This window comes from Erithacus rubecula (assembly GCF_903797595.1).
Source record: "Erithacus rubecula genome assembly, chromosome: 4".
NCBI classification, from domain to species: Eukaryota; Metazoa; Chordata; class Aves; order Passeriformes; family Muscicapidae; genus Erithacus; species Erithacus rubecula.
The window spans coordinates 22204154-22228229 of record NC_136686.1 but is presented as its reverse complement, the minus strand read 5'-3'; the positions used below and the strand labels follow the sequence as shown (position 1 = coordinate 22228229).

Genomic DNA, 24076 nt, shown 5'->3' with positions numbered 1-24076 from the left:
GTAGGGGAGAATGCTTAAATTACTGAAAATTTTTACTTAAATTTGCAAGCAATGAATCTGCAAAATATATGCATATATATATATATTTGAGATACTGACAAGGGACTTATATGTCTTAACTTGGAAAAAAGACAAAGGGCAACATTGGTTTCATTGATGTTGCAAGGTTTTAAGTATGACTACTCTTTAGCCTTTTTGTTCCCTTGGCAGGTTCATCCACCAGTTTCTGCAGTTTATAAGCAAGAATAAAAACTGCAATTAGAGCTAAACGAAATATGAGGGTTCTGTCTTTCAGAAGTTAGTATTTAATTTATTTTTCTTCATAAAATGTTAAAATCTTAGCATTTCTACTCATAAAAATTCTGAAGTCTCAGCTGAAAAGTATTGGTTTTCAGGCTGAAGATGCCATTTCAATGTTTTCATTGAAAAAAAAAAAAAAAGATTCTCCAGGATGTCAATTCAAAGGTACCAAAATGTTCAGCATATTTAATTCTGCTTTGCTAATGAATAGCTCTTTTTAATTCATTCCAGCATTTAACCTCATATTCCCATTGTAATAATGATTTAATATATTACTTGATATTTACAGATCAAGGCTCCATATTTTATTTTAAAATAAAAGAGTGACTTACAGGGACATTCCCATTCTGGACAACAGCTATCAGTGTTAACTTGAACAGGCATTCCTCGAAAACCACAATCTGGCTTCTGCACATCCTTAGGGCAGTTCCTTGAAAGATTGTATAACATCCAACCCATATTAACACATACATACTGGCTGCATTTATCAACAGGTTCGAGGTATCTTGGCTGTCATATAAGGAAGAAACAACCAGAGTCAACTTTCACTTCACTGACTTTATGAAGTCCAAGTGATTACTTGTCCATTCCCCAGCTCTGAGACAGAAACAGCACATCTACCTGCCCCTCATCAGTTATTTTGGAATGACTTGCATTTGTGTGGTTGTAACCAGTGACAGTGATACATGTCCATCCAGACACACCCTTTCTGTTCCATCAAGCTTTAGTGGAACACCCTATGTAAAGAATTATGCATTGAGGGTACAAATTGTAATCAGTTATAATCTGAAGCATTTTAAGAAACACAAAATCATGCATTCCCATTTTAAACACTATGACAAAGAAACAAGTGTAAAAAGGAAAGCCAGGGTAAGATTATGTAGAAACATCAAAATTCCAAGCATTATTAATTTTTCTGCAGCTCAGAAATATATTTAGCTATCTAGAAAACTCACATAGATTTAAAGCCTTTCAGAGCAATACATCCAAGTGGCAGAATATACCAGGGCAGTGTAAGAGCAGCAACAAAACTATCCTCTAAGAATAACCGAGAATATTAGAACAAGTAAATTAAATAAAAATAGGAACTATTTTAAATCTCTGGTATCGCATATGTAGAATAACAGAATGGACCGAAAAGCAATATATATTATAACATACAGGAGAAAGTAAGAGTGATCATACCACACACTCAGCAGATGTAGATACCAGTGCATGCATCATCGTGCCAAAGTAAGCCTTGTCAGCTGCAGCAGTCGTTCCTGAAGAGGAAGACAGAGCCATTTCACCACTAGAATGAGAGAAATCTATTATAGCTCTGGTCTGCAGCTCTGTGGCCTCTGTTACACTAAAATAAGGTGTAATGGGTTTCTGTGTTGGGATTTTGGACCTATTAGATGTTGTTACATCCAGGACTCCAGAAACAGAGATATTTTTGATTGAGGTTGTATTTCTTAAAAAAAGTAGACTCTGAACTGCAGACACTGGCAAATAAGGTGGGGAAGATTTGTCAGTTGTGGTTGTCTCTGTCTTGGTAGCATTTTTTTTGCTCATCTGAAGTCTGACCATCTTCTGAAATATCCACGGGTTTTTCAAATGAAGTTGTGTATTTTACTTCTGATGCTATGTATGAGGTACTCTTAATCTGTGATAATGGACTTGTAGTACCAGTTGTTTTCATTATATTAATATTTGGAGTTTCTCTAGTGCTCTGTGAAGCTTGAGTTACTGCAGTTGTAAATAAAGATCTGTGTGTTTCTATGGTGGTAGGAACTGAAGCTGAAGCCACATAAAAATCCAAATTGACAACAAAAGAATCAGTGGTTTTTGTAGTAATCCTAGAGGCTAGGGTAGTGTCTGAAGTAACTAATAAACTGGCTGAAGAATTAGGTTGCATTTTTGCAAAAATATAAGGTGCTTTTGAGGATGTTGCATTCACTGTTGTGTTCATGATCATTGGTGTAGTGGATTGAGTGATGATTCCAGCTGGTATGGCTGATATTGTTCCATCTTCTTCTGAAGTGCTTACTGAAGAACTCTGTTTTCCTAGAGAAACATTAAAAATATGAGTGGGCTTAGGAGAAGGTGAAGGCATAGAGGGCTGGCATTTTTAAGTGATTTCAGAGGCTGTAGGCATTAGTAAAGAGGGCATTACAGTGGATGTTTTTAGTGCTGCTGAAAAGTTGGTAGAGATTAACTTTTAAAGTGAATTTAGAAAAATCCACAGAAGTTGCTAGGTCTATAATTGGAATTTTTGAAGTTCCTTGGGTATCTAGAGATGAAATTGATGCTTGGGTAGCACTTACATTTTGTATTAGTGATGATGTGCTACTGACTATGGGAATCAATGAAGAACTTGTAGTCTGAGATGTCACATAAGATGGTACTGATGTTGGTAACATAGTTGCAAATAAAGATAATGACCTTGTAAAAGAAGGATCTTTGGAAATGAAAGTACCTGAACTTTGAGCCACAGGGTGAGTTTTCAATTCTGTATCTGAACTTTTTGGGTACTCCGTAAGCTCTGAAGTGGTTATTGATGTAGCATTTATAGGTAATACCAATGTCTTGAGAGGGAAGGTTGTAGATATAATGGATTTCATTGGCTTTTTAGAAATGGATGACAATGAAAATAAATCAGTGTGCATTATATGCTTATTTTCTGTGGAGGCTTTGCTTACTACAGACCTATCAAAGATTGTTGAATTGACTAGAGGAGTGGAAGCACCAGAAGTTGCTGTATAAAAACTTCTGGAGGCAACAGTGGCACCTGTCAATGCTTTGGGCTCCAGGGAGGTAATCAGAGAAGGCACTGGTGTAGACACTGTGAGTGTTGCAAAAGAACTTAAAGAAGTGGTTTTAGGGATTTGAGAAAAAACTTGAGGTGAAGATACAGTAATTATTGGTAGAGCAGCAGAAATACTGCTCTTTTTTAATGGAGATGTCTGCTCAGGAACAGTCATTGAAGTTTGCACTGAAGGTGAAAATGGCTTTGGAGAAAAACTGATTGAAGAACTAGCACTTAATGATATCAGAGAAGTTTTAGACAAGGGTTTTGCTGTTTGGAAATATGAAACTGTGACTAATTGAGAAACACTTGCCTCAGAGCTAGAAAATCTAGTAGTTACAGGAATTTGAGGAGCAGTTGAAGTCAGTACAGAAATGGGTGCTGGGTAACCTGCAGTTTGACTAATGCCAGACCTAGTTCTAGCAGACAAAGTAGATATAGGAGAAGTAGATGTGCTTAGTGTCAGTCGTGGACCTAGAAGAAATACAGGTCTTGTGAAAGTTTCTCCGTCAGCCCGCAAAGCAGACAAAGACACTTCAGAGTGTATTTCTTCTTCCTTAGAATGACTTACTGAAGGACTCCTACTCTTCCCAATCCCTGCAGGCAGCTCAGAAGAGACAAAAGATATCTTGGAGGCTAAAGTAGTTAGTGGTGAGGAAGGTTGAACTGTTTCTAGCTGAGATGTTTCAAGTGAAAATGGAACTACCACTAGGGAAGTGGGTGTTAACAATGAAGAATGTGCTGGAATAGGACTTGCACTGAGCCGGGTTGTTTGAGTTGTTATTGTAATGGGTAAAGTTATAGATGCATTAGAGAAGGCAGTATGTGATGTGACTGATGAGGCTTGAAGAATTGGAAAATCTGTTGAAGGGATGGGTTTGGAAAGGACAGTAGGGCTGGCTGTGCTGTGAAGTACATCAGAAGGCTCCACTGTACTTGGTAATGGAAATGTTGAATAGGTGGCTTCATTAGATGCTTCCAATGAATAAAAGTCTGTAACGGACTGTGCAGACATATTCATTCCCCTTGAAGCTGTGTTTGCATTCATGGTTATGTTGTCTGTCACACCGATGAAAGTTGATTTATTCCCTGAAGTAACAAATACAGGAGTTGTCTCAGGAAATCTCTCTGTGGTAGCACCCATGTGGGAGATGAATAGTGAAGGTTTCAGTCCAATTTCTGATTCTGTAGGTGTCACAGGTATGCCTAAAAGGAAAAATGTGTGTTTAACTGTCTTTTATGGGATACGATGCAAGAAAAATAGCAAATCTACCTCTAATCAAATCCCATTTAAATATTAGCAAATTAGATCTTGCCAATGGTTCCAGGTCATTTGATGACTTTGAGGAACTCTGCTGATTCAAAATGTTTTCTATTTTCTCTGCACTTGAAGTAGGTTGGGTTTTTTATATTATTGGTGAAAAACTTTATTTTTTCAGGGCAGCTCTGAAGTAACAAGGCAATTCCATGGAAAATTCAATAAACACAAAATATTAAAATATTTGAAATAAGTGCATTACATGCTTAGAAGACAGTATACTAGATAACTTTGTACTAGCAAATATCAAGCATAATGTATTTAATTTAAAATTTGTACAATAAAATAAGATATAGTATTAAAATTAAATTTTAATGTTAAAACAATATTTTATCCCACAAAATAAGCAAGAATGTGGTATCTTTACACAGCAGAAATTATGAAATAGATGAACAGAATTTTTTAGTGCTGTGTCATCCTCTGACAAGACTGAACCTTTTGCCACAGGTGTATTTCTTTCATTTGGGGTCTCTCCCTTACAAAGGCATTATATATCAAAAATAGTTACTCTGAGTATAACGTAATCACAAAAGGTTTTATATATATAACCCACTATTAGAGAAATATGAGAATTCAACTCAAAATATAACTCGCTTGAATGCAGAAGTTATATTTTGGATGACTGGGAATAGTCTATGTTCCATAGAGACAATCTTCAACAGAAATTTCTCTAAGAAAGCATTTAAATTTTAAAAATTACATTTTATTAATCCTTTCCTAGAATCTCTGGAGCAATTTATAAGAGTAGATCAACATAATAAAGGATACTTACAGTCTTCTGGATAAACACATCTCAGTGTGACCTCATCAAGGATCATGTTTTGGGGACAGTATGGCATGCATCCTTCAACCCTTTAAAATATTGCATAGTCATTTTTATACAGTGGAAGTATAAGTTTATTTTAAATTATTTTACTTTGTCTAAACAAACCATTAGAATGCCTTATCAGAGTTCTGAAAACTTTCCAATGAAATTATGATCATATAATTTTGAGGCATTTCAAGGTCAAAAAGTTATTGAGCAGCATAATTCTATTTCTAAACTGTCAATAATTATTTGCCTAGGCTAATGAACATGATAGCTTTGGACCATTCTGCTTCCACAACCAAGTGGAAGTTTAGATCCCTAAAGAGAAAGGTTTTTCACAGAATGATGAATTTGTCTACAAGACTTTTGTTTTATCCAGATAAGTTCAGTTGAGATATTAAAATATTTAGATCGACTCCATAAAACCTTTTCCTTGTGTCCTTTCAACACAGGAGAATGCAAACAAATCACTACATTTCCATGTCTTTTCATTCTAGGGGGACTTTTCAATAAGAAAATGATGACAATTAACAACTAGTGTTCCTATAAGGAAAAAGCTAAGAATATCAAGGGAGAAAAATAGTCATTTTAGTAGTATTACTAATCATAAATTGCATACGCCTAGGGAGTCTGAAATATAAAATATCCTTTCTTTTCCAGCCCATTGTGCCTTAAGCTTTTAGATTTTTTTCTTTTCAGTTTACTGTGGTTTCATAGAGGCCAGGGGAGAACCACGGAGACAGGAAATCTATTTATTAAATTCCATGCCAACATCACCCTTCTGAAATCCCTCCCTTCACGCCAATGGGCGTCTGCCAGTATGAAGCTCCCTCTTCTTACAGGAGAGGGCGTATTACTCCCTTACTATTCCTGCAATTTTTGATCTCTGTCACACAAAGACCAGAAAAATGTAGTTGTTTCAGCATCATGGTGTGCTCGATTAGGATGCAACTACAAGTCCATAGAAGGAAATAGCCTTCATTTAATTTAATAGCTTTCTACTCAACCACTACCAGAAGCTAATCCTCTGGGCTAAATACAAACCCTTTTATTCTTGTGTTGGAAAGTACATGTAAATAGGAATACAAACTGTGGGAAATGAGAGGCTTGGTACAAATGTTTTCATATGACTTGTGAGAGTGTCTCATAAGAATGATATTGAAATCCAGATAGTAAAACTAAATGGATACTGCAGTAGCAGTAATTTTCAGAAAATATATGGTATGCTTATTACAAAAAAAAAAAAAAAAAAAAACAGTAGTAAAATGAGGCAAATTTTACTTACAGAGGAAGAAATTTACATGCTATTCCTTCAGGATCACTACATGTCTTAAAACAAGGATTAGCACAAGATTCATATCGCCATTCACACATTCTTCTGTAAGGCACAGAAGCACTGAGTTCTGAGAAAAAAAAAGGGGTTTTTTATTGATTTGCTAGTCAATAAACAATAAATTTACAGTCTTTTCTATAACATACATTGATATTTTTAGATAAATTAAAAAATGAAACAATGAAGAAATTAAAAACAAATAGACAATTTTTCAGAACTTTCTAACAGGTGAGCAGTTTCAAGTATTTTAAATTTGTTCAAGCTAAAATACACTTCAAGATTTGACAATAAAAACAACTATTTATTTTTACAATATACTCTGTTTCAGAACCTAAAATATCAATTAAATATAGTGAGGGCACTGTTGGTTGCAGATGCAGTACAATTACCCAATTCATTCAAAATAATAAATATCTGTAGATTACTAATGAGATAATAACATACATCATTTTGTGATATGCCACTTTCATTTTGAAAGAGTAAGCCAATGAAAATGTACTTTAATGATAATGTGACTATCCTTTCTGGAAGTTAGAAAATAATAGCATGTTGAGATGGAATGGAAGATAAAGACAGAGAGGAATTAAAAATAGGATAAAATATTTGTTGCTATTGCTGGTGAAATACAAGAAAGGAAGTGCTCTGAAGGTAAGCAGAAAAAGAATGTTTATCCCTGGGGATTATGAAAAATTTACCTTCAATACTAAAGCTACTGAAACGTTTGAATTCTTCTGAACCATCGTACTTTCCCACTTTAACACGGGATGAGGTGAGAATGATGAAAAAGCCTTTTTTATTGTGCAGCTCGAAGGCACTGAGCCCTGGGCTCCAGAGACCCTGGTGGTGGAAGAAGGTGGCTCGTCTCTGAAAGAAGGCACTTGCCTGCCACTGCTCCAGCCCAACAGTTTCATTGTCATGTACATACAGAAAGTAGTTTGGTCTTTCAGCAGATTCAAGTGAAACAAGAGACAGAGCTTCCACAGGAAAAAAAAAAAAAAAAAAAAAAAAAAAAGTGAAATTTTCACAGAAAACAACTTATAATTGAGATTAAATCCTATATATTGGCTGTTAAGTGGCTCCTTTTAAAACCTGCTTTTCACACACACAAAAATAAATCAGTTTAATGTTGCACAAAAGAGAGTTGGAAATACAGTGCAGGGACTAAAAGAGACTTCAAATGATCATATAATCCAGAATCACCAGGAAACTTATCAGTTAGACTGAAACTGCCCTCAGCCTACTGCTACTAACCTTCAAAAATTATTCCTAAGCAGTCTCAGACTGGCACTTGCATATCTTGAGAGTTTTTCTCAAGTTAGTACAAATGTCTGACAGTTTAGCAGTGCCAAAATTTCACTAGTAGTTAATATCATACTGTAAGAACTTTGAGGTCAGGGGTTTTTTATATGCAGTCATATCCAAAAATACAGTAAACAAATCTATGGCCAAATAAGAGACTTGACTTCTATTTGCTCTACCCATGCCACAAATCAAAAGTGAAAAAATTATCTGAAAATGTAATAATTTATAAGAGGACTGACTGCATTCTTGGTTTTCAACTTGAATACAGTCTTGAAGTTCTTTAATCTAGAGGAATACTATCTCATCCCTCATTTCCATATGAAAGTCATCTGTGTACTGCACAGATATAATGAATTATTTACTTCCACTTTACATAGGGATTTGACAAGACTGAATTAACTCTTCTGTTGTATGCATTTTTCATTTCAAAATCACATATAAAAACATAATTTTCTCTAGGCAATAAATATTCAAATGTTTGTAAATATAGTTTGATTTTTTTTGTTGGAGAAAACCCTTCTTTAAGTTGATTTTTGAAGGTTTGTGATTTTTTCAACAAATTAAATATTTGAGAAAATTATTTATTGATTTAGTTGGCACAATTTTCACATGTGAAGAAAGAAAAATAGATACAGAAGGAAAAATATTTAAACATGTTTATTTTTGTTGCAGAGTTTGGGTAAGTCTCTGATAAGTAAAATGTAGAGCTTAGGATTAGCTGTTCCCTAAGAAACTACCTTCTACATTGCACAGAGATGTTGCTTATTAACAATGCAGAAATACGTTGATCATTCTGAGTTGCACATTTTCTAGGTCAGGAAAAGCAACAAATAAGGTGAAAACATAAAGCAGAACCAATTTTACTGGAGACAAAAATATCCTGCATTGACCTTCAGTGTTGATATTTGTTAGATACTGGTGTAAAATTCACCAGTTTCCAGTTATACAAACTAATTGGAGTTTTCACAAAGTTATTCTATTCACTTGTATTTTGCAATGTTTCTAAAATAATATTTTAAAAGTCAACTTTAAAGCTGGAAGGGAGGTTTTCTAATATTAAAAAAAAATTAAAATTTAAATGCCTCCTTCATTTTGAAATCGGCCACTTATTCCAACAACTAAAAATATCTAGAGTACATCATGACATTTAGAAGATGCAGCAAAAATCATTCATAGAGTTTGAGATGTATATCTCAGCATTAGCCAAACTGCTGAGAACACTTACATAAATCTTTATCCTTGAAAAGACCTGGAGTTATCATGAAACTGAAAATTATGTTTCCATGTGCTCCAGTTCTGGGCAGGGGAAATATCCTTCTGCTGGATACATTAGCCCCTATGATTGTGTCATTCACTCCAAAACTTGCCAAAATATAGGGTCCTTCACCAAGACCTAAGGGAAGAAAAATCATACAGAAAAAGAAAAAATTTCATTGAATAATATAAAAAGCTTAAGTCTTAATGTTCCACTTGGTTCCACTTGGTAGTGGAAACATCCATTGCTCTATCCTTGACTTTAACTCTGGCAGGCAGCTAAGCACCACATACCTGGCCACTCACCCCACACCTCACAAAAGAATAAGTTCTTAAGAACTGGAAAAAGCTCATAAGTGGAGTGGAGATAAAGACAGTTAAATCATGCTTTGGTTTGAGTTTTGTCTATAGAGAAATAAGGAAAAAGAAAAGGAAACCAAAGAAAACAATTACAAGAAAAGTGATGAAAAAGCCAAAATTCTTCAACATCATCTGACCAACATCTAGATGAACCCTATGCAATGCAGTCCCAGAAAACTTTCCCTCCAATTTCTGTTGCTGAACTAAACATCATGTGCTCTGCAACATCCCTTTTGTCAGCTGGGGTCAGCTGTCCCAGCTCTGTCCCTTTTAACCTCCTGTGCAGCCCCAACTTGCTTGCTGGTGGATCAGCATGGGAACTGGGAAAGACCTTGATCTGTGTAAGCAGTAGCTAAAACACCACTGTCATGGCAGATACAAAATACATTATTAAATTCACTCTAACTATACAAAGAAAATAAGCCAAAACCAGTACTCCTTCCTACTTTTTCATAAAATCATAGAATAATTAAGGTCAGAAAAGACCTTTACCACTGTCATGTCACCATTAAAGCCATGTCCTCAAATATTTTTAAGTAAGACAAAACTCCCTATTACAAAGTAATTGTGGGAAATCAACTATACCGAACAAGATCTATATGCTGCTACTATAGTAGGCCAGACAAAGGAGAAAAAAAAATCATCTCTATAATGATCCTCATTATAGGATGCACATCATCCTAGTCATCAAAAAGATACATTAAAAGTCAGATTTGTATAATTGCAACTAGTCAAGTTTCACTTTTCAGTATCTATTGCTCCCTATAAAGCATGTGCACAGTACCCAAATATTAGAGGGAATAACACAGGAATTAATTCTGTGAAATGAATACCACTCTCATCCTAAGGTACTGCTCTTTTTACAGTACAGTATTGTGAGATTTGTGCATAAAATCCCATAGCCTATCAATGTCCAAATACTGTAGGTTCCAGCTCTGATATTTACAGTACAAACACAAGGAAGTGTCCTACCAGAGCATCTCCCTGACTGCTACCATGTGTTGTAGGATGATGGATCAATCCAACCCTCCACACTGAACATTATGAAGTTATTAATGGAGGCATTAGAATTACTAGGAACATTCAACACAGCTGGGCCACTAAACTTCACTCATTAAAGATAAAAGCAATGTTAAAACTACATACATCAAGTCAAAGAAAAAGCCCATAAATTAAACACGTTTTTAAAAGTAGAATATCAAATAGTACATACCTTGGTTGTAATGTTCACAGTCATAGGCTAAAAGAAAAATAAAACAAGCATACTATCATTGTTATTATTACTATTATTATTACTATTATCATTTTTATTATTATTGCAAAGTAACAAAAGAATCCATTCATATCTGCATCCTTAGAATGCGAAGCTCACTTTCAAGGGAGGAAGTTTCACAAGATATTTCAGTCAGTGATTTTACTTTCTTAGACTTTTGTTCAGTGACAGCAGACCTGAAGCAGAATTATTCTACAGCTTAGAACCCTTCATGCTGTCAATGAAAAGAACATACTGGGTCTCTTTGAAGCCCTACACAGAAAATTGGACATTCACCAGTGCCTTTCCCACAGTCTCTGCACTAACACACCCTGAGCACAGCCAACCCTTTTCAGCAAGACCTTGGATTTGTGTATGTAAGAATGACACAGCTAACACAGAGACAGCTTGGGAGATGTGAACTATGTTTACTATCCACCTGCTCCTGTCATATTTGAATAATTGGTCATAAAAAAGTCAGAGATGCTCTGGCCAGGCCAGGTACATACCACAGAGCAAAGGAGATCGCCAGTGAATCGCTGCTCCTTGCTGGCAGCACTTGTGGGCATAAGCTGCAATACTGGTACACAAACAGTCACAGTCCCCACCAAGATTGCAGTTGCATGTATCTGTGTGACAGTTTTTGATAAAAGAAGTCACATCAATCTGGGGTGAGAAAGAAGAAAAATTGGTGACTTAATTGCACGAACTATATAAATTCCAGTTGCAGCAGGAGTTTTCTTCTGGACTGACTGAAAGAATTAAACACAAAAATAAAGTATTTTACAAAGTTTGAGCATATTCCTACAAAAAATGTACACTTTAAATGATGAGCTTATACCTAAGCTAAAGGTCAAAAGAAAAATTCAATCAGTGATTACTAATATGCTTGTCCACACGCTGCTCATTGATTTAAAAGAATTATTGAAACTGGCAATTCTGCTTTTATAAGACAAATACTGCCACCTGTAGTCATCCTATCAGTTTTGCATGAACAACAAAATCAGAGCTGTGACTTTAATACCAAGTTATTAAAGTAATAATTCGGGGGGGGGGGGGGGGTTCCCAGGAGAAGAAAGCTTAAGACCACTGGTGACCTTGTGCAGAAAAAAAAAGATTTTAATATAAGTTGCTCACAAAAGTTCATTAGATCAGAAACCCACGTTCTCTAAAATCCTGTCACAATATTCTGTGGTTTTACATGATACACTATTTCTTGAGTTTAAATCTTCTTCGTTTGTTTTTTTTTTCCAATTTTAAGCAACATTTCCAAAACAGTGTTCTTACTCAACACATGGAATGTGAAGCAATGCTTCCCTTCAGTTTAGTCTCTGGTCTAGCTCAGTTGTAAAGCACTGCAATGGCACACGTCAGATTACAGAAATACCACCACAGTAACAAAGCAGTACTTATCTAACATGAAGACAGCTTCTCAGCTGGCAGTTGCTGAAGCTGGCAGGGACTGGATCAAGGGCAGAGAGATGTTATTGTGCTTTCATTCTTTTTCTTGTTTTGAAAACAGGGATACCACTGGGGACATGGGGGACACGTGGGGGGACATGAGAACTAGCTCTATTGAAAGTGGCAGTAGTAACTTTGTAGAAATCACCAAACAGCAAACTGGCTCCAAAAATCTCAACCTGTCTCTCATGCCTGCAGAACAGCATTTCTCCATGGGTCAGCAATGTCCTACTTGAGATAAACTGGGAGCCTCGGGCCAAAGTTCCTGCAGAGTTCAGGAATTATGAGGAAGACCCTTTTATCTCCAAGTGTTCATGTTCCTCAGACCCTGTTGAATTCAGTGCTTATCTGGGCAATTGCAATCCATCAGTTGCTCCCAGCCAGAGATGCAAGATTTTGTCTCCCTGTAAACTGGTACTGCAGCATGCAAGGCCACCTGTCCCACAGACAGGAGCTTGCCTGCATGCACTGCAGGATCTTCCACCCCCATAGCAGGAGCAACAGAAAGCACATTTGGAACCCCCACCTATGTTTTCTGTTCTTTGCATGCCCCCAGTGTCAGTCCCTGCTCGGGCTTTTTTCTTGGCACCCTGTTCCCCACTCAGCAGTCAGCTGCACATGCCCTTGATAGGAGGTCATTTTACATTACTTTTGAAGGAGCTGTACTTTCACATGCTGATTAATAGGTTCTAAAAACACATGAAAGATGTTAGCTTTACAGACTCTCCCCTACAAGATAGATAGATAGGTGTGGAAATACTTGACTACTAATTAAATTATGTGTTTTGCACTTGGCATAGATTTTTTTAACATAATTATGCTAAATTTTTGGCATAATATTTACAAATCCTAATCACAATATGGATAAGATAGAGAAAATGAATGTTAAAGAGAAAAGATCTTTCTAATTTGTTATATAATACAGTTGCTTAAAAACTCTCAAAAGTTCAATTTTTATTTATTGTCACTTTGAAAATACACTCATCACTATGTTCTCAGGCACATGCTCAAAAAATTCTTTACATAGTAACTAAAGTCAACATTAATAAATCTCTAGGATTAAGCTACTGAAACCTCCTCCACAGGCAAATTCCTAACCATGTTGATATTCAGCTTAGTCCTGAAAGTCAGGAGGTTCAGCTGAGACAGCTAATGATGTCATTTAATATTAATAATCATGAAGAAATTAAGAGACAGATGAAATATCGTAGTGGTTCTTGCTTGCTCGGGTGTAAAGAAGCACCTAAATACCATTGGGAGGCTAAAATTAGAAATAGAGGAAAATTTATAAAGCATGTCTTGCATTGATAATGGGTGGATTAAAACTGAATAAAAGATTATCACACAAAATAGTGTTGTCCCCATCTCGTCTAGACTGAACTGAAGAACATTCTTGTAACTCAAGTTCCAGGTTCAGCCAGGTATTGGGAAAACAAGGATACAAAACCTCAGAGCTTTGATAAAATCAGATTATAAGCTGCCAAACAACTAAAAATACCAATAGTCCTGAAGCTGAAATCTTGCTCTCTCATATTTCTTTCTACATAGAGGAGTCAACAAAATAAAAACATTTGAGCTAAGCTGTAGGTGCATTACACATACACTTATTTTAGAATCCCTCAATTTATACAAGTTTACAGCTTATAAAACTTAGCTACCTATATAGATAAAAGATATAAATAAGACCTAAAGATACTAGAACCCTGATTATTTAGTCGACTAACTCACAACTTTGTTACCACTTTCATGTTTAGATTCCAGTCTTGAAAGGAACAAGAAGCTCTGCACAAATATAGCCCACCCACACAGAGATATTTGCAGGGCTTTACTCTGTTTCCTCACATTTAAACTGAGGGTACTGGCAAGAAGAAATTAATTACTGGAAATTTATTATTTTCATGACAGCAATCTTGGATATTTAATAAACTTACCACATTGCGACAAGGTGCAAAAAGATCACTGTATAAAATTGAGCATTCCTTTTTGGCATAAGGGAACTTGCTCTGATGTACTTCACATGGTCTCAGTGTTTCATTTGGGGTCTTGCACTTGAAAACAAGCAAAAAATCCAGAAATATTTAATAGGTGGGTGTGTTTATCACAGACTCAGGTACACCATTGTATCATGTAATTCAATACTTGCATAATCGGAACATAAAAAATTGAAATGTTATCTTCTTCATCTTCTTTCCTTGATTTGTTTTTATAGTTGAAAACATTTGCACAAAAAAAGAATCTTTTTGTTTTGTTCTAAAGCACTAAAATGTTCCTGCTGTCTCTGCTCAGTGCATAAAGACAAAATGTTTTCTTTGTGACACATTATAATCATTACCAGAGCAACCAACTGTAACATCACAAACAAATACATGGTCCAAATCCATCCTGGGTGGTTTTCACTGACTTTAAATGGAGTCATACTACAGATGGCTTTAGCCCTGTTAAGTTCAAATAAAGAAGCAGTGGTAGGAAGAGAGCAACTCATTAAAATAATAGAGTCAAAGATCATCACGATAACTCAAAAATGAGTGAGGTACAAGTACATCACTTATAGGATCTCTTCAAAAAGAAAAAAAATAAGAACAGAAAAATATAGGAAAGGGACACTCAGCTCAGAGAACACGAGTTCATCTGAAACCATGCTGTCTTGGTGCAGCAGGGAAGCTGGGTGTAATGCACCAGGAGGGTGTGACAATGAATTCATGGGGATCAGCAGGGTGTCCCACAGCAGCTTTAGCTGCAGTGCAGTCACCCACCTATGCTGCCCTCCTGTGCAGGTGCTCAGACACTGCTGCGAGGATATGTGCTGCCACTCCTAGGAAGGAGAAGCCCTGGAAGCATCTCATGCTTCACAGTACTAATACAAGCATGTTTCCAGTAGCAGAGATGGGTTCTTGGTCTCCAGCTATCAAATACTCCTTCACAGTCTTTAGATTTTTCAGAAATGATTACCAGGATGCATCTCTAGAAAAGCCAAAGGGCCTTTCTAAAAAAGTCCTCAAGGCCTGCTGTGGGGCAGAAGAAGTGTCAAACCTGTCTGAGCACAGCCAACGAGCAAAACCAAAATTGAATTTAGATGCTGAGTGCTCTGGCAGACATAGAGATCAGGAGATTGCATGAGATTTTACAGATACATACCTCCACCAAAAAGTAAGGTGCAATCTGAGATGCATAAGTAAAAGCTATAACACGTCACAAGTCAATATGCTATGCAAACACTATACACATTTCTAAGAGACCCATTGGATGAATAAACTGAAAAAGAAAAATTCACAAACTTCATACAAACTCATTTGTTTATATACAACCTTCTAGATGAGCAGTATAACTCTAAACATTTTCCTTTCTTGCTTACAAAATAGAAACATTTTATGCAGAATAGAATATGCCCAAAGGGAGATACTGAGGCAGAGAAGCCTCAAAATCTTTATTCCAAAGCATTCTTCCATGAGGTGAGAGATATTTAGCCAATTACCTGCTGTGTCAAGGAGAGAACAGTTTAAAAACTGGTCCTGACAGACATCCAAAAGGAGTGTGTTACAAATAATGATTTTTCAGTAGGTCCCAAAGGCTATAAAACTTTACATCTTCTCGACACAAATGAATGAAATACCTATTCTCCTATGTTATAAACAAGAGTTGCAGCCATCCACTCCCTACAGTGTCCTCCTACATATCCTCAGAAACCAATGTCCCATACTGGGTGGTGCCTGTTGCTGTTCTGAGCCTTTTCTGCCCATCCCTTCACTACCTCTGCTTTGTCAGTTTACTCATTACAAAGTGCCACTAAAATAAATTTTCATTTTATTTTCATTGTTCAGAAAGAAACTCTTCCAGGGCTCTTTTTCCCAGCATTCGGATTCTGTTTACTTCCAGGATCCTGATGCCTCCAACCCCAGAGAAATTACAATTATTTTTAAAATTGGGATGAATCAAATATACCAGAAGCAGTGTACCTAACTTTGTAGAACACTGAAATTCATACAGCTATAATTGTCTTACACACAGGAAAACATATCCTTCCCTAAAGAGATTGTCTGGTTTAATTTAAATTCAATATCTGTTTGCTATGACATAAGACATTATTAGCACCTTTCACATCTACAGACACAAAAATTAAAATCTTATATAGTGACCATAACTTTAGAAAATAACTGTACATCATGGGCTTACAATGTGCACATTTACAAATTAAAATTATAATCTTTTTTCCTCTACATTTTTGTTGGACATGGGACTTACCTGTCCTAATACCCAGCTGTCTCCAAACACCTGTGCATTTCTCACCTCCATGTTGTTTGATGTAGTCAGATCATTTGAAGTATATTTGTCAAAATTTCCACACAAGCCTGCCAGTTTGCCCTGAAAGAGAAAAAAATATCTTTCATAAATACACAGTAAATAATTGGCACAAATGACACATGAGGAATATAAAAATTTGTAAGTGAATGTAAATCTGATTTGTCCTTTCAAAATATCTGACACTCTACTATGCCTGCAGTTCCATATTGCAAATATCTTTTAACAGAAAACAGTGTTTTTCTTCTTATTTTCCAGAACTACTTCTTACTGCCTGCCCATGAAAATGGACTGAAATCTAGTAGTATATTTTTCTGAAAGTTCAGTAGTGATTCCCATCCAAAAGTCAAAAGTTCAGGTGAATTACCACGTTATTATGAAGCCTGACTAGCTGTTGTTGTTAAAACTTGCTGTCTCTAATTTTAGTTCACAATAGCTAGAACATTTGTAATAGCAATTATAAAAGAGACAGCTGAAACTTTCTTTTCTTGGGCATATGCTGCTGATGAGGAAAATGTATACATGCATACATATGTAAATATATTGGAAAATAGGCATTTCTACACAACAATAAAAAGTAGAGTTGGATTTTTAGGGTGTTGGGGCTCACACTAATGAGTTATTTCTTGAGCTCTGCTGCAGACATCTTACTGAACTGGAGCCTCTGGAAGAAACAGCCACTGGAAACACAAAGAATTGCAAGCATTTTTGTTCCTAAATGCAACTTGTAGCAGTCAGCTCCCTGCTAGCTTACCCAAAAACAGAATATTTTTTTCTTCTCTATGTGTATTGATGGTTGATAAATGAACTTGTAGGTGAATTAAGTATTTTACAGCTATTTGAACAAAAGCCTATAATAATTTTGCTTTAAAAACACATTAGATGGTCATTATAGCTTTGACTTACATTCAAAAAATCTGTTACTGTATTCTAGACTAGAATGCTTTCTTCTCTTTTGCTGAATGAGGCCCATCTTAATACATGTGTTCATGCTTGCAACAAAGAGAAATGTAATTCTGAATCACACTGATGGTTATTCTGCCAGCACCCAAAGACTGAGTTGCAGAGACACCAAGGTAGATAATGATATAGGAATGGAAAAGAGAAGAACAACTGGCAAAAAAAGGAGCCTTGAATTCTTCATTGCATCATGACTGAATCCTGTCACAATATATCCATTAGATTTAAACGTAAGTTTTTGTCCTGATATTTTTCTGTATTTTGCCTTTTTAAGTTAAATTTAAATTAAATTTAAAATAATGTGACTCCATCTGTTCATCTCAGAAACCTTAGCCAGGTTGCAGTTCCATCATCAGTATAATGCAATCTGTACTGCCAACTTGCCATCTTACATGTCACTGGGCATGGAAGCTTCTTTTCCATTGGATTTAGCCAATGAAAACATGCAGTGAGCTGGGTAGCTCAAAAACTACTCCTCCTTTCCAGCCCCCAAAGTATGTTTGACTCAGAGCTGAATCACTGCATATCTCCAGGGCTGCAGTGTATCGAGCAACAGAGTAAGCACACATGGAGAAACCACTCGTTCTCCTCAGAAGTCACATCTCTTCTTACCTGGGAAATGCTAGCAGCTGAACACCACAATAAACAGCTATATCACTGGGAAAGCTAGTGTTAAAGAAAGGACTATCACCATTATTCAATAAAAGGTCACATTAACAATAAAGAGAATCTATAAAAAATCTTGGGTTTATATTTCAGCTCACCTTCCAGCGAGGTCCAACTTTAATATGCATCATTGTCTTCTTGTCCCAGAGAATTGTAATGTCCTGTTCTGGAAAGTGTATCACAGTGTAATATCCAGCCTTCCAGAGCTGATAGTTAGATTTGTTTTCCTGTGCCCCTAGGGTCTTCCGACACAAATGAATATTTATTAAGATCTACTAAAGTAATGCTACCAAGGTATACAGCCAGATAACAGCAAAGTGTATATTGAAGGATAATTTAGCATATAGCTGAATCAATAATATCAGTAGAATTGTTGTTCAATACTTTGATATTTTGTCTTTTCAGTCATTCAAGTTTACTTCATACTTTGGTTTCTCTTTCAAAACCAACTGGAAAGAAGCTCCTAAATGCCAATACCTTTCAACACCTTGAGACTTTTGGGCAATATTCTTTGTATGATAAATAGAACTTGAAAAAAAAAAAAAAAAAAAAAGAGGGGAAAAAAAGGGTGTCTTGGGACCTTCTGCTTTATCCAGGCCTAAACAATTGTACTATATTAACTCAGACTGAGAGATTCTTTCCAAAGACATGCTCCTTTAGAGCTGTAAATTTGCAGTGCTTATCTTACAGGGGAAACCAAAAAGAAAGAAAATAACTAACCTGCTTCTCAGAAGGTTCACTAAAATAAATCTCAGTGTCTCCAACAGTGATGAAAATATTCTTTGAGCAAATAATATCATTGTCAAAGCACTTTTTGTTCTGAGCAATTATAGATATATTTGAGTTATCTGTGCTCTGCAATATTAAGAAGAAATAATTTTATTTATATATTCAATTGCATTTCTCTCCTGTAGATTTATTCTATGCTTATCATCAGAAAAAAAAAATTGGATTCTTTAGAATTTACACACACTTGAAATTAAATTTAAGCAAGTTACCAAATCAGGAAATGCATTTTTAAATTCAAAGCTGAACCTACAAACTTTGAAGTTAAACACAAAAAGCCATTATGTTCAGCTGTGACTCCTCTTGTTGAAGACTTCACAAACTCAGAGGAACAGGCCACCACTAAAATAAGGTCTGCTTTTAAAATACTTGGAATCCAATATTTATGGCACAGTTGGTTGTCGAAATTGAGAGATACTATAAAAAGAGCTTTATTTTTAAACCAAGGTACATGAGATCAAGCTGCTTTTGTATTTTTAAAACCAAAAAACCTACCATCTGTCGGTAGTAGATAGAACAGTTGCTGTGCCACCACACATCAAAATTTATAAAACCATGAGTCATATTCAATGATATTGTAGAGGGTAAAGGTTTCTGCCAGTATTTTTGTTTGTAGGGTGGGGTTATTTTAACATTTAAAAGATTTTAATACTTCGTTGTCCTGATTTACTGGTGTCTTAGTATTTTAAACTCAAATGTACTGCCTTTCCAATCCCACACCTTTTTGCCCTACAGCCCATTCATTAACTTTGCATTCTTGGCACAGAAAATCACCTTTGCACCTTGCCTCAACAGGTCTGTTTATTCACCTAGAGTTTCCACGGTTCTTCTGTATCCTGAGGGAAACACACATGCACCTTGTAATTTCCCATGCTAAGCTTTTTACTCAAAAAAAGGTCTGTCAATTCAGAGTTGTTAACACTACCACAAACAAAAACAAAGCTGAGTTATTCCTATTATTTCCTATTTTAATTTGCTTTCCTGTTCAATTCTGTACCTTGCAAATCAACAAGCAGTCATAACTATAGAAATAAGTTGAGAAACTTCCTAACATTAATGTAAGCCAATAACACTGTTTTTTAATCTGGTTCAATTTTTGATCAAATTCAGTCCTGCAGTCATCAGAAACCTGACACAAACATGAAATAAAAATTTTGGAAGTGGCAAGTAGCACCTACTGACTATTCTAGTCTTCTATGGGACACTTGGGTAGTGCTGGGAACGAAAAGGTTCTCTTCTTGCTCCTGCCCTCTTTTGAACATAAACTCTGAGACTATGATTAGATGAAACTAATTGCAGGTGCTAATGGGCATGGTGTACAAGATGGAAATGGTGGCTCTCAGCATCTCCCCAGTTTTGGGAACTATTCTTGGGTCCCAGCAATGCTTTTGAAGAGCTCCACTTGGCCACAACAGGAGACATTCCTCACCTTGTTTTCCCAAAGCATCTCTTCCTAGAGCTTCACTCCCTCCTGTGACCAATGTACCACTGCCTTGGTCAGTGTACCCCCAAAAGTTGCTGGCTACTTACTTGCCTGTCTCACATTTGTACCCCTATTCATTCTGTACTCATCAGAATTCAAGAATTTAAAATAAAAAAAAAAAACCTCAGTAATTTTTCCTCATCAGTGAGAAATACTGCAAGCAGAAAACATAAGTGCTATAGGAAGCAGTTTGTGTATTTTTTCTTAAGAAAACCAGTGACCAAACTCTTTAAAGAACACTCTCAACCTAAAATCAAAAACAAGCCCAAACCCAGATGATAGAAAGTCCAGAGGTACTTTCTTGCCACACAGAGGAGGTGCTCCCATTTTGCTACCCTCAGTCTAGCATGGCCCATGAGCCAGAGGATGCTGTTACCTGGCATAGAAAACACGCTTGTGAGTGTAATGACCACAAGTTGTGGGAACTGTCTGCAAGCTCTGTGTTACCCGAATGCCAGGGCTTAGGAAACAGATGGTATTTGTCAGCAGTTACCTTGGAAGGCAATAGTTAGAGTGGGTAAAGTTATTCACTAACTGCTTAGTGGCAAGGGGTGTTGGAAATCAGATCTCCATGATTTAGCAAGGGAACTCAGTTTAAAAGTATCAAAAGCTTCAAGGTAAAGAAAAGTTCATCTATTCAGTTTTGTTGGAAAGTTGTTTTAGGTTGCACTCAAAATAAAATTGGTCACTACCTTATTGGGAAATACACTATGTTTTAATTAAACGAGGCCTGCTGCTGGAGTGAGTACAACAATTATTCCTCTCCAAGTCAGATAACAGCCCAGAGCATTTTTTGATTTATTGGATGTGATGTGGCAAATGAAAAAGTAGACAATCTCATTAGTTTGGTAGATAGGACACAAGCTGACACATTCTGTGCTGGCCAACTGAAAAGTGAGAAAGGGAGTTATCTCCCCACCACATCTCAGTGCAGAGAAGAACTTTGCTTGCAGTCTCTGGGTCTATTTGATGCCTAGGACACTGTGGGCTTATTTCATTGCACGGTTCATTCCTCTTCAGTTAGTTTAGTCTCAGCAAAAAGGGACACCCTGAGTTAATAGGGAAGCAATGTCTTCCCTGTAAGAAAAGAAAGGAAGAGCTTGATTTTAAATGAGGATAGTTAAATCAGGCTAATTATCCCACAGTAAAAATACACCTTTTTTGGCAATGAAGACAAGCCCTTGAGGCAGCAGTGGGTAGCTATATTAGCTATGCTAATTGAAGCTGCTGCCTGTGCCTTCTGACAGTCCAGGCCAATCCCTTCAGCTGAACAGCATCAACATACTCAAGTCAGAAGGTTTTGTGTATGGTTGGGATTTGAGCCAAGGGCACAAACTGAGTTATTTTTCAAGTTAACTCTGCAGTACAGAGAAGCCTGGAGCCAGGAAGTGTTTTGCTGACCAAAGCCAGAACAGGGAGTCCTGAAGACATGTGAAGTACTTCCTTACTTGTAGGACTGCATGATGGTGTTAAATTACTAGAAATTATGCAGGATGGATATGCAGAGAGACTGTGGTAATAGTTCAGTAGAGTTATGAATAAACCAGACATTTAAGAAAAAAAGGCTACACATTAAATCTTGAATCTTCTGTGCTTTCTCTTTTTCTAATTAAATCTTAGACCTAAACAAAATCATAAAAATACCATTATGGATTACATGCCTCTTATTGCTCTAAGCTTTCAAAAAATAATTTGCTTTACATACATACTCCTGCCATTCTCTCCATAAAGCTCAATAGACACCTTCCCAAGCCCTACATTACTACACAAATTCAAACTTTGAACTTCTTTGAAACTTTGAGTTTCTATCACAGTCTTCAAATTATTCGGCAGCTGCTGCACATGCAGTGTCTTCTTTCAGTAAAGAAGAAATAAAGTGCAATTGAAATTTAGCACTTAACTATTACCAATGCAAAATAAAAGGCTATTCAGATAAAGTGGGGATCATCTTCTGATGTTTACATAAGACAGGGAGGTCTCAGGCAAATCTCAAGAGTTCTTAGGCGATGTGATGGTATAAATGATAATGATCGAGTTCCATCTCTCTAATCTGCACTAAATCCACACAAATATGAAAACAAGGTTTTTTTGCTACCGCTAGAAGAAATGTCTGAGTAGACACTAGGAGCAGGTCTAATGAATAACAAGGTGGGGGTTTTTTTCTGTTTGGTTTTTTTCTGCACAGCCTCTTTCCAAGGCAGAGTCACTCTTTACCTTTTTAGGTAAAATGCACCCAGCAGGGGATGTACTACAGTTCATCATGTGAAACCTACTTACGCTGACAGAAACTAGAAATAAAATGGTTTTCCCACTGCAAGAGTATCTTCCCACGTAAATTACCATATCCAGCCTGTTCCAACTTAATATCAGTTTCTTTGTGATAACATGGAGTTGCCAAGCAACAGAAAAGACAGAGTCACAGCTCTGGGCAGTCAGTCAAAAGCTCATTGTCAGTCCCCCTTCTCAGGACATTCTTTTTCTAGACTTCGCTGCACTTTTTTTCCATATTTCTTCCTAGTCAAAAAGCAAAGCACTGCTTCCCTTTTTCTGGTTTGGTGCTGGTTTGAGGGTTTTTTTAGCAGTGCTTAGGAATGCTAGAGTTTATTTTTGTTCAAAACTTTCTATTTCAATACCCTGTTAGAAATTTTCTGTCCCTTTTAACCAATAACAATGCTGTGTAGTGTGCTTACATCGTCAAAATTCAGCCTAGGAAAAGACAATTCATTGGCTGTATTCATTTCTTTGAAAGTTTCATTAAAATCTCTCTTACTGTTCAGTGTAAAGAATCATTCTTTTCCATTCTCAATACCCTGATTTACCTATTGCTTTTGGTTCATTTCCTTCAAAATTGCAAACTAGGGTGGCCATAAAGGCATGTAAGGGAGTGGGAGTGGGACAGAGCAATTACACCTATCTTTCTTTTGCTTTAATGATGTTTTAGATATTTTCATAAACCACCACAAAAAGAAGCACAAAAAGCTCTAAAAATACTGGAAAAAAAAATATACAATAATTTAAAAAGTAGAATTTGCTTTCTGCTTCCTACATATTTTCAGAGAGATTCCTTAGCTCTGTTCAGATCTAATATTTCAGGAGATTTTGTGGGAAGTCAGAATTAGCTGAGTTGTTGTTTATTGGTTCTAAGTTTCTTCTGAAGGAATGTAACATTTGAAATGTTCATTCTAGTGAGCTTGGTCTAGGAGAAGTAAAACATCTTGGCCCAGATTTAGTGGGCATTTAGGCATAAACATATAAGTTATTTTGGAGACCAGGCAAATGCCTTAGCATCTAATTTGTTCTTGCTCTATTTGTTTCCTGTCATTTTACTATGGACTTGAACTCTAGATAATCAGTGAAAACACATTAATTACACAAAAGTCATTTTAATTTACACTAAGAAGCATCTCTTACTGAAAGGCTTCCTTTGTTTCGGTGTTGCACAGTCCACGTAACTTTATTTGATGCCTGTGTTTGCATCCTCTACTAACTTCTATCAGCAAATGTTCTTCCCCACAGTTATTAAAACAATGGAGCAATATTGCTTGGAGTCAACAGATGGCACTGAAACACACTGTCTCAGTTTGGGAAGAAATCCACATGAAAGTTGAGAAAAAATGTTATGGGAAAGATAGTCGGTGATCCTCTTGTACGAGAGAGAAAAGGAGAGGAAAGGAATAGTAATAGCACTTATTTTCCCAGCAATGTTATA

General features: G+C 36.3%; 1 protein-coding gene across 1 annotated transcript in view; it reads right to left on the bottom strand.

The window, feature by feature from the left end:
* The window catches only part of OTOGL (otogelin like), a gene marked incomplete at its 5' end in the record, with an annotated part of 86043 nt that overhangs the window by 24526 nt on the left and 37441 nt on the right, over window positions 1–24076 (bottom strand). Inside the window, 14 exon segments of the mRNA XM_079303109.1 lie at window positions 633–810; window positions 1486–1845; window positions 1847–2346; window positions 4025–4294; window positions 5179–5258; window positions 6500–6617; window positions 7243–7521; window positions 9075–9242; window positions 10677–10703; window positions 11225–11381; window positions 14108–14224; window positions 16416–16535; window positions 18197–18340; window positions 18819–18953. Of these exon segments, the coding sequence (XP_079159235.1) occupies window positions 633–810; window positions 1486–1845; window positions 1847–2346; window positions 4025–4294; window positions 5179–5258; window positions 6500–6617; window positions 7243–7521; window positions 9075–9242; window positions 10677–10703; window positions 11225–11381; window positions 14108–14224; window positions 16416–16535; window positions 18197–18340; window positions 18819–18953 (2653 nt within the window).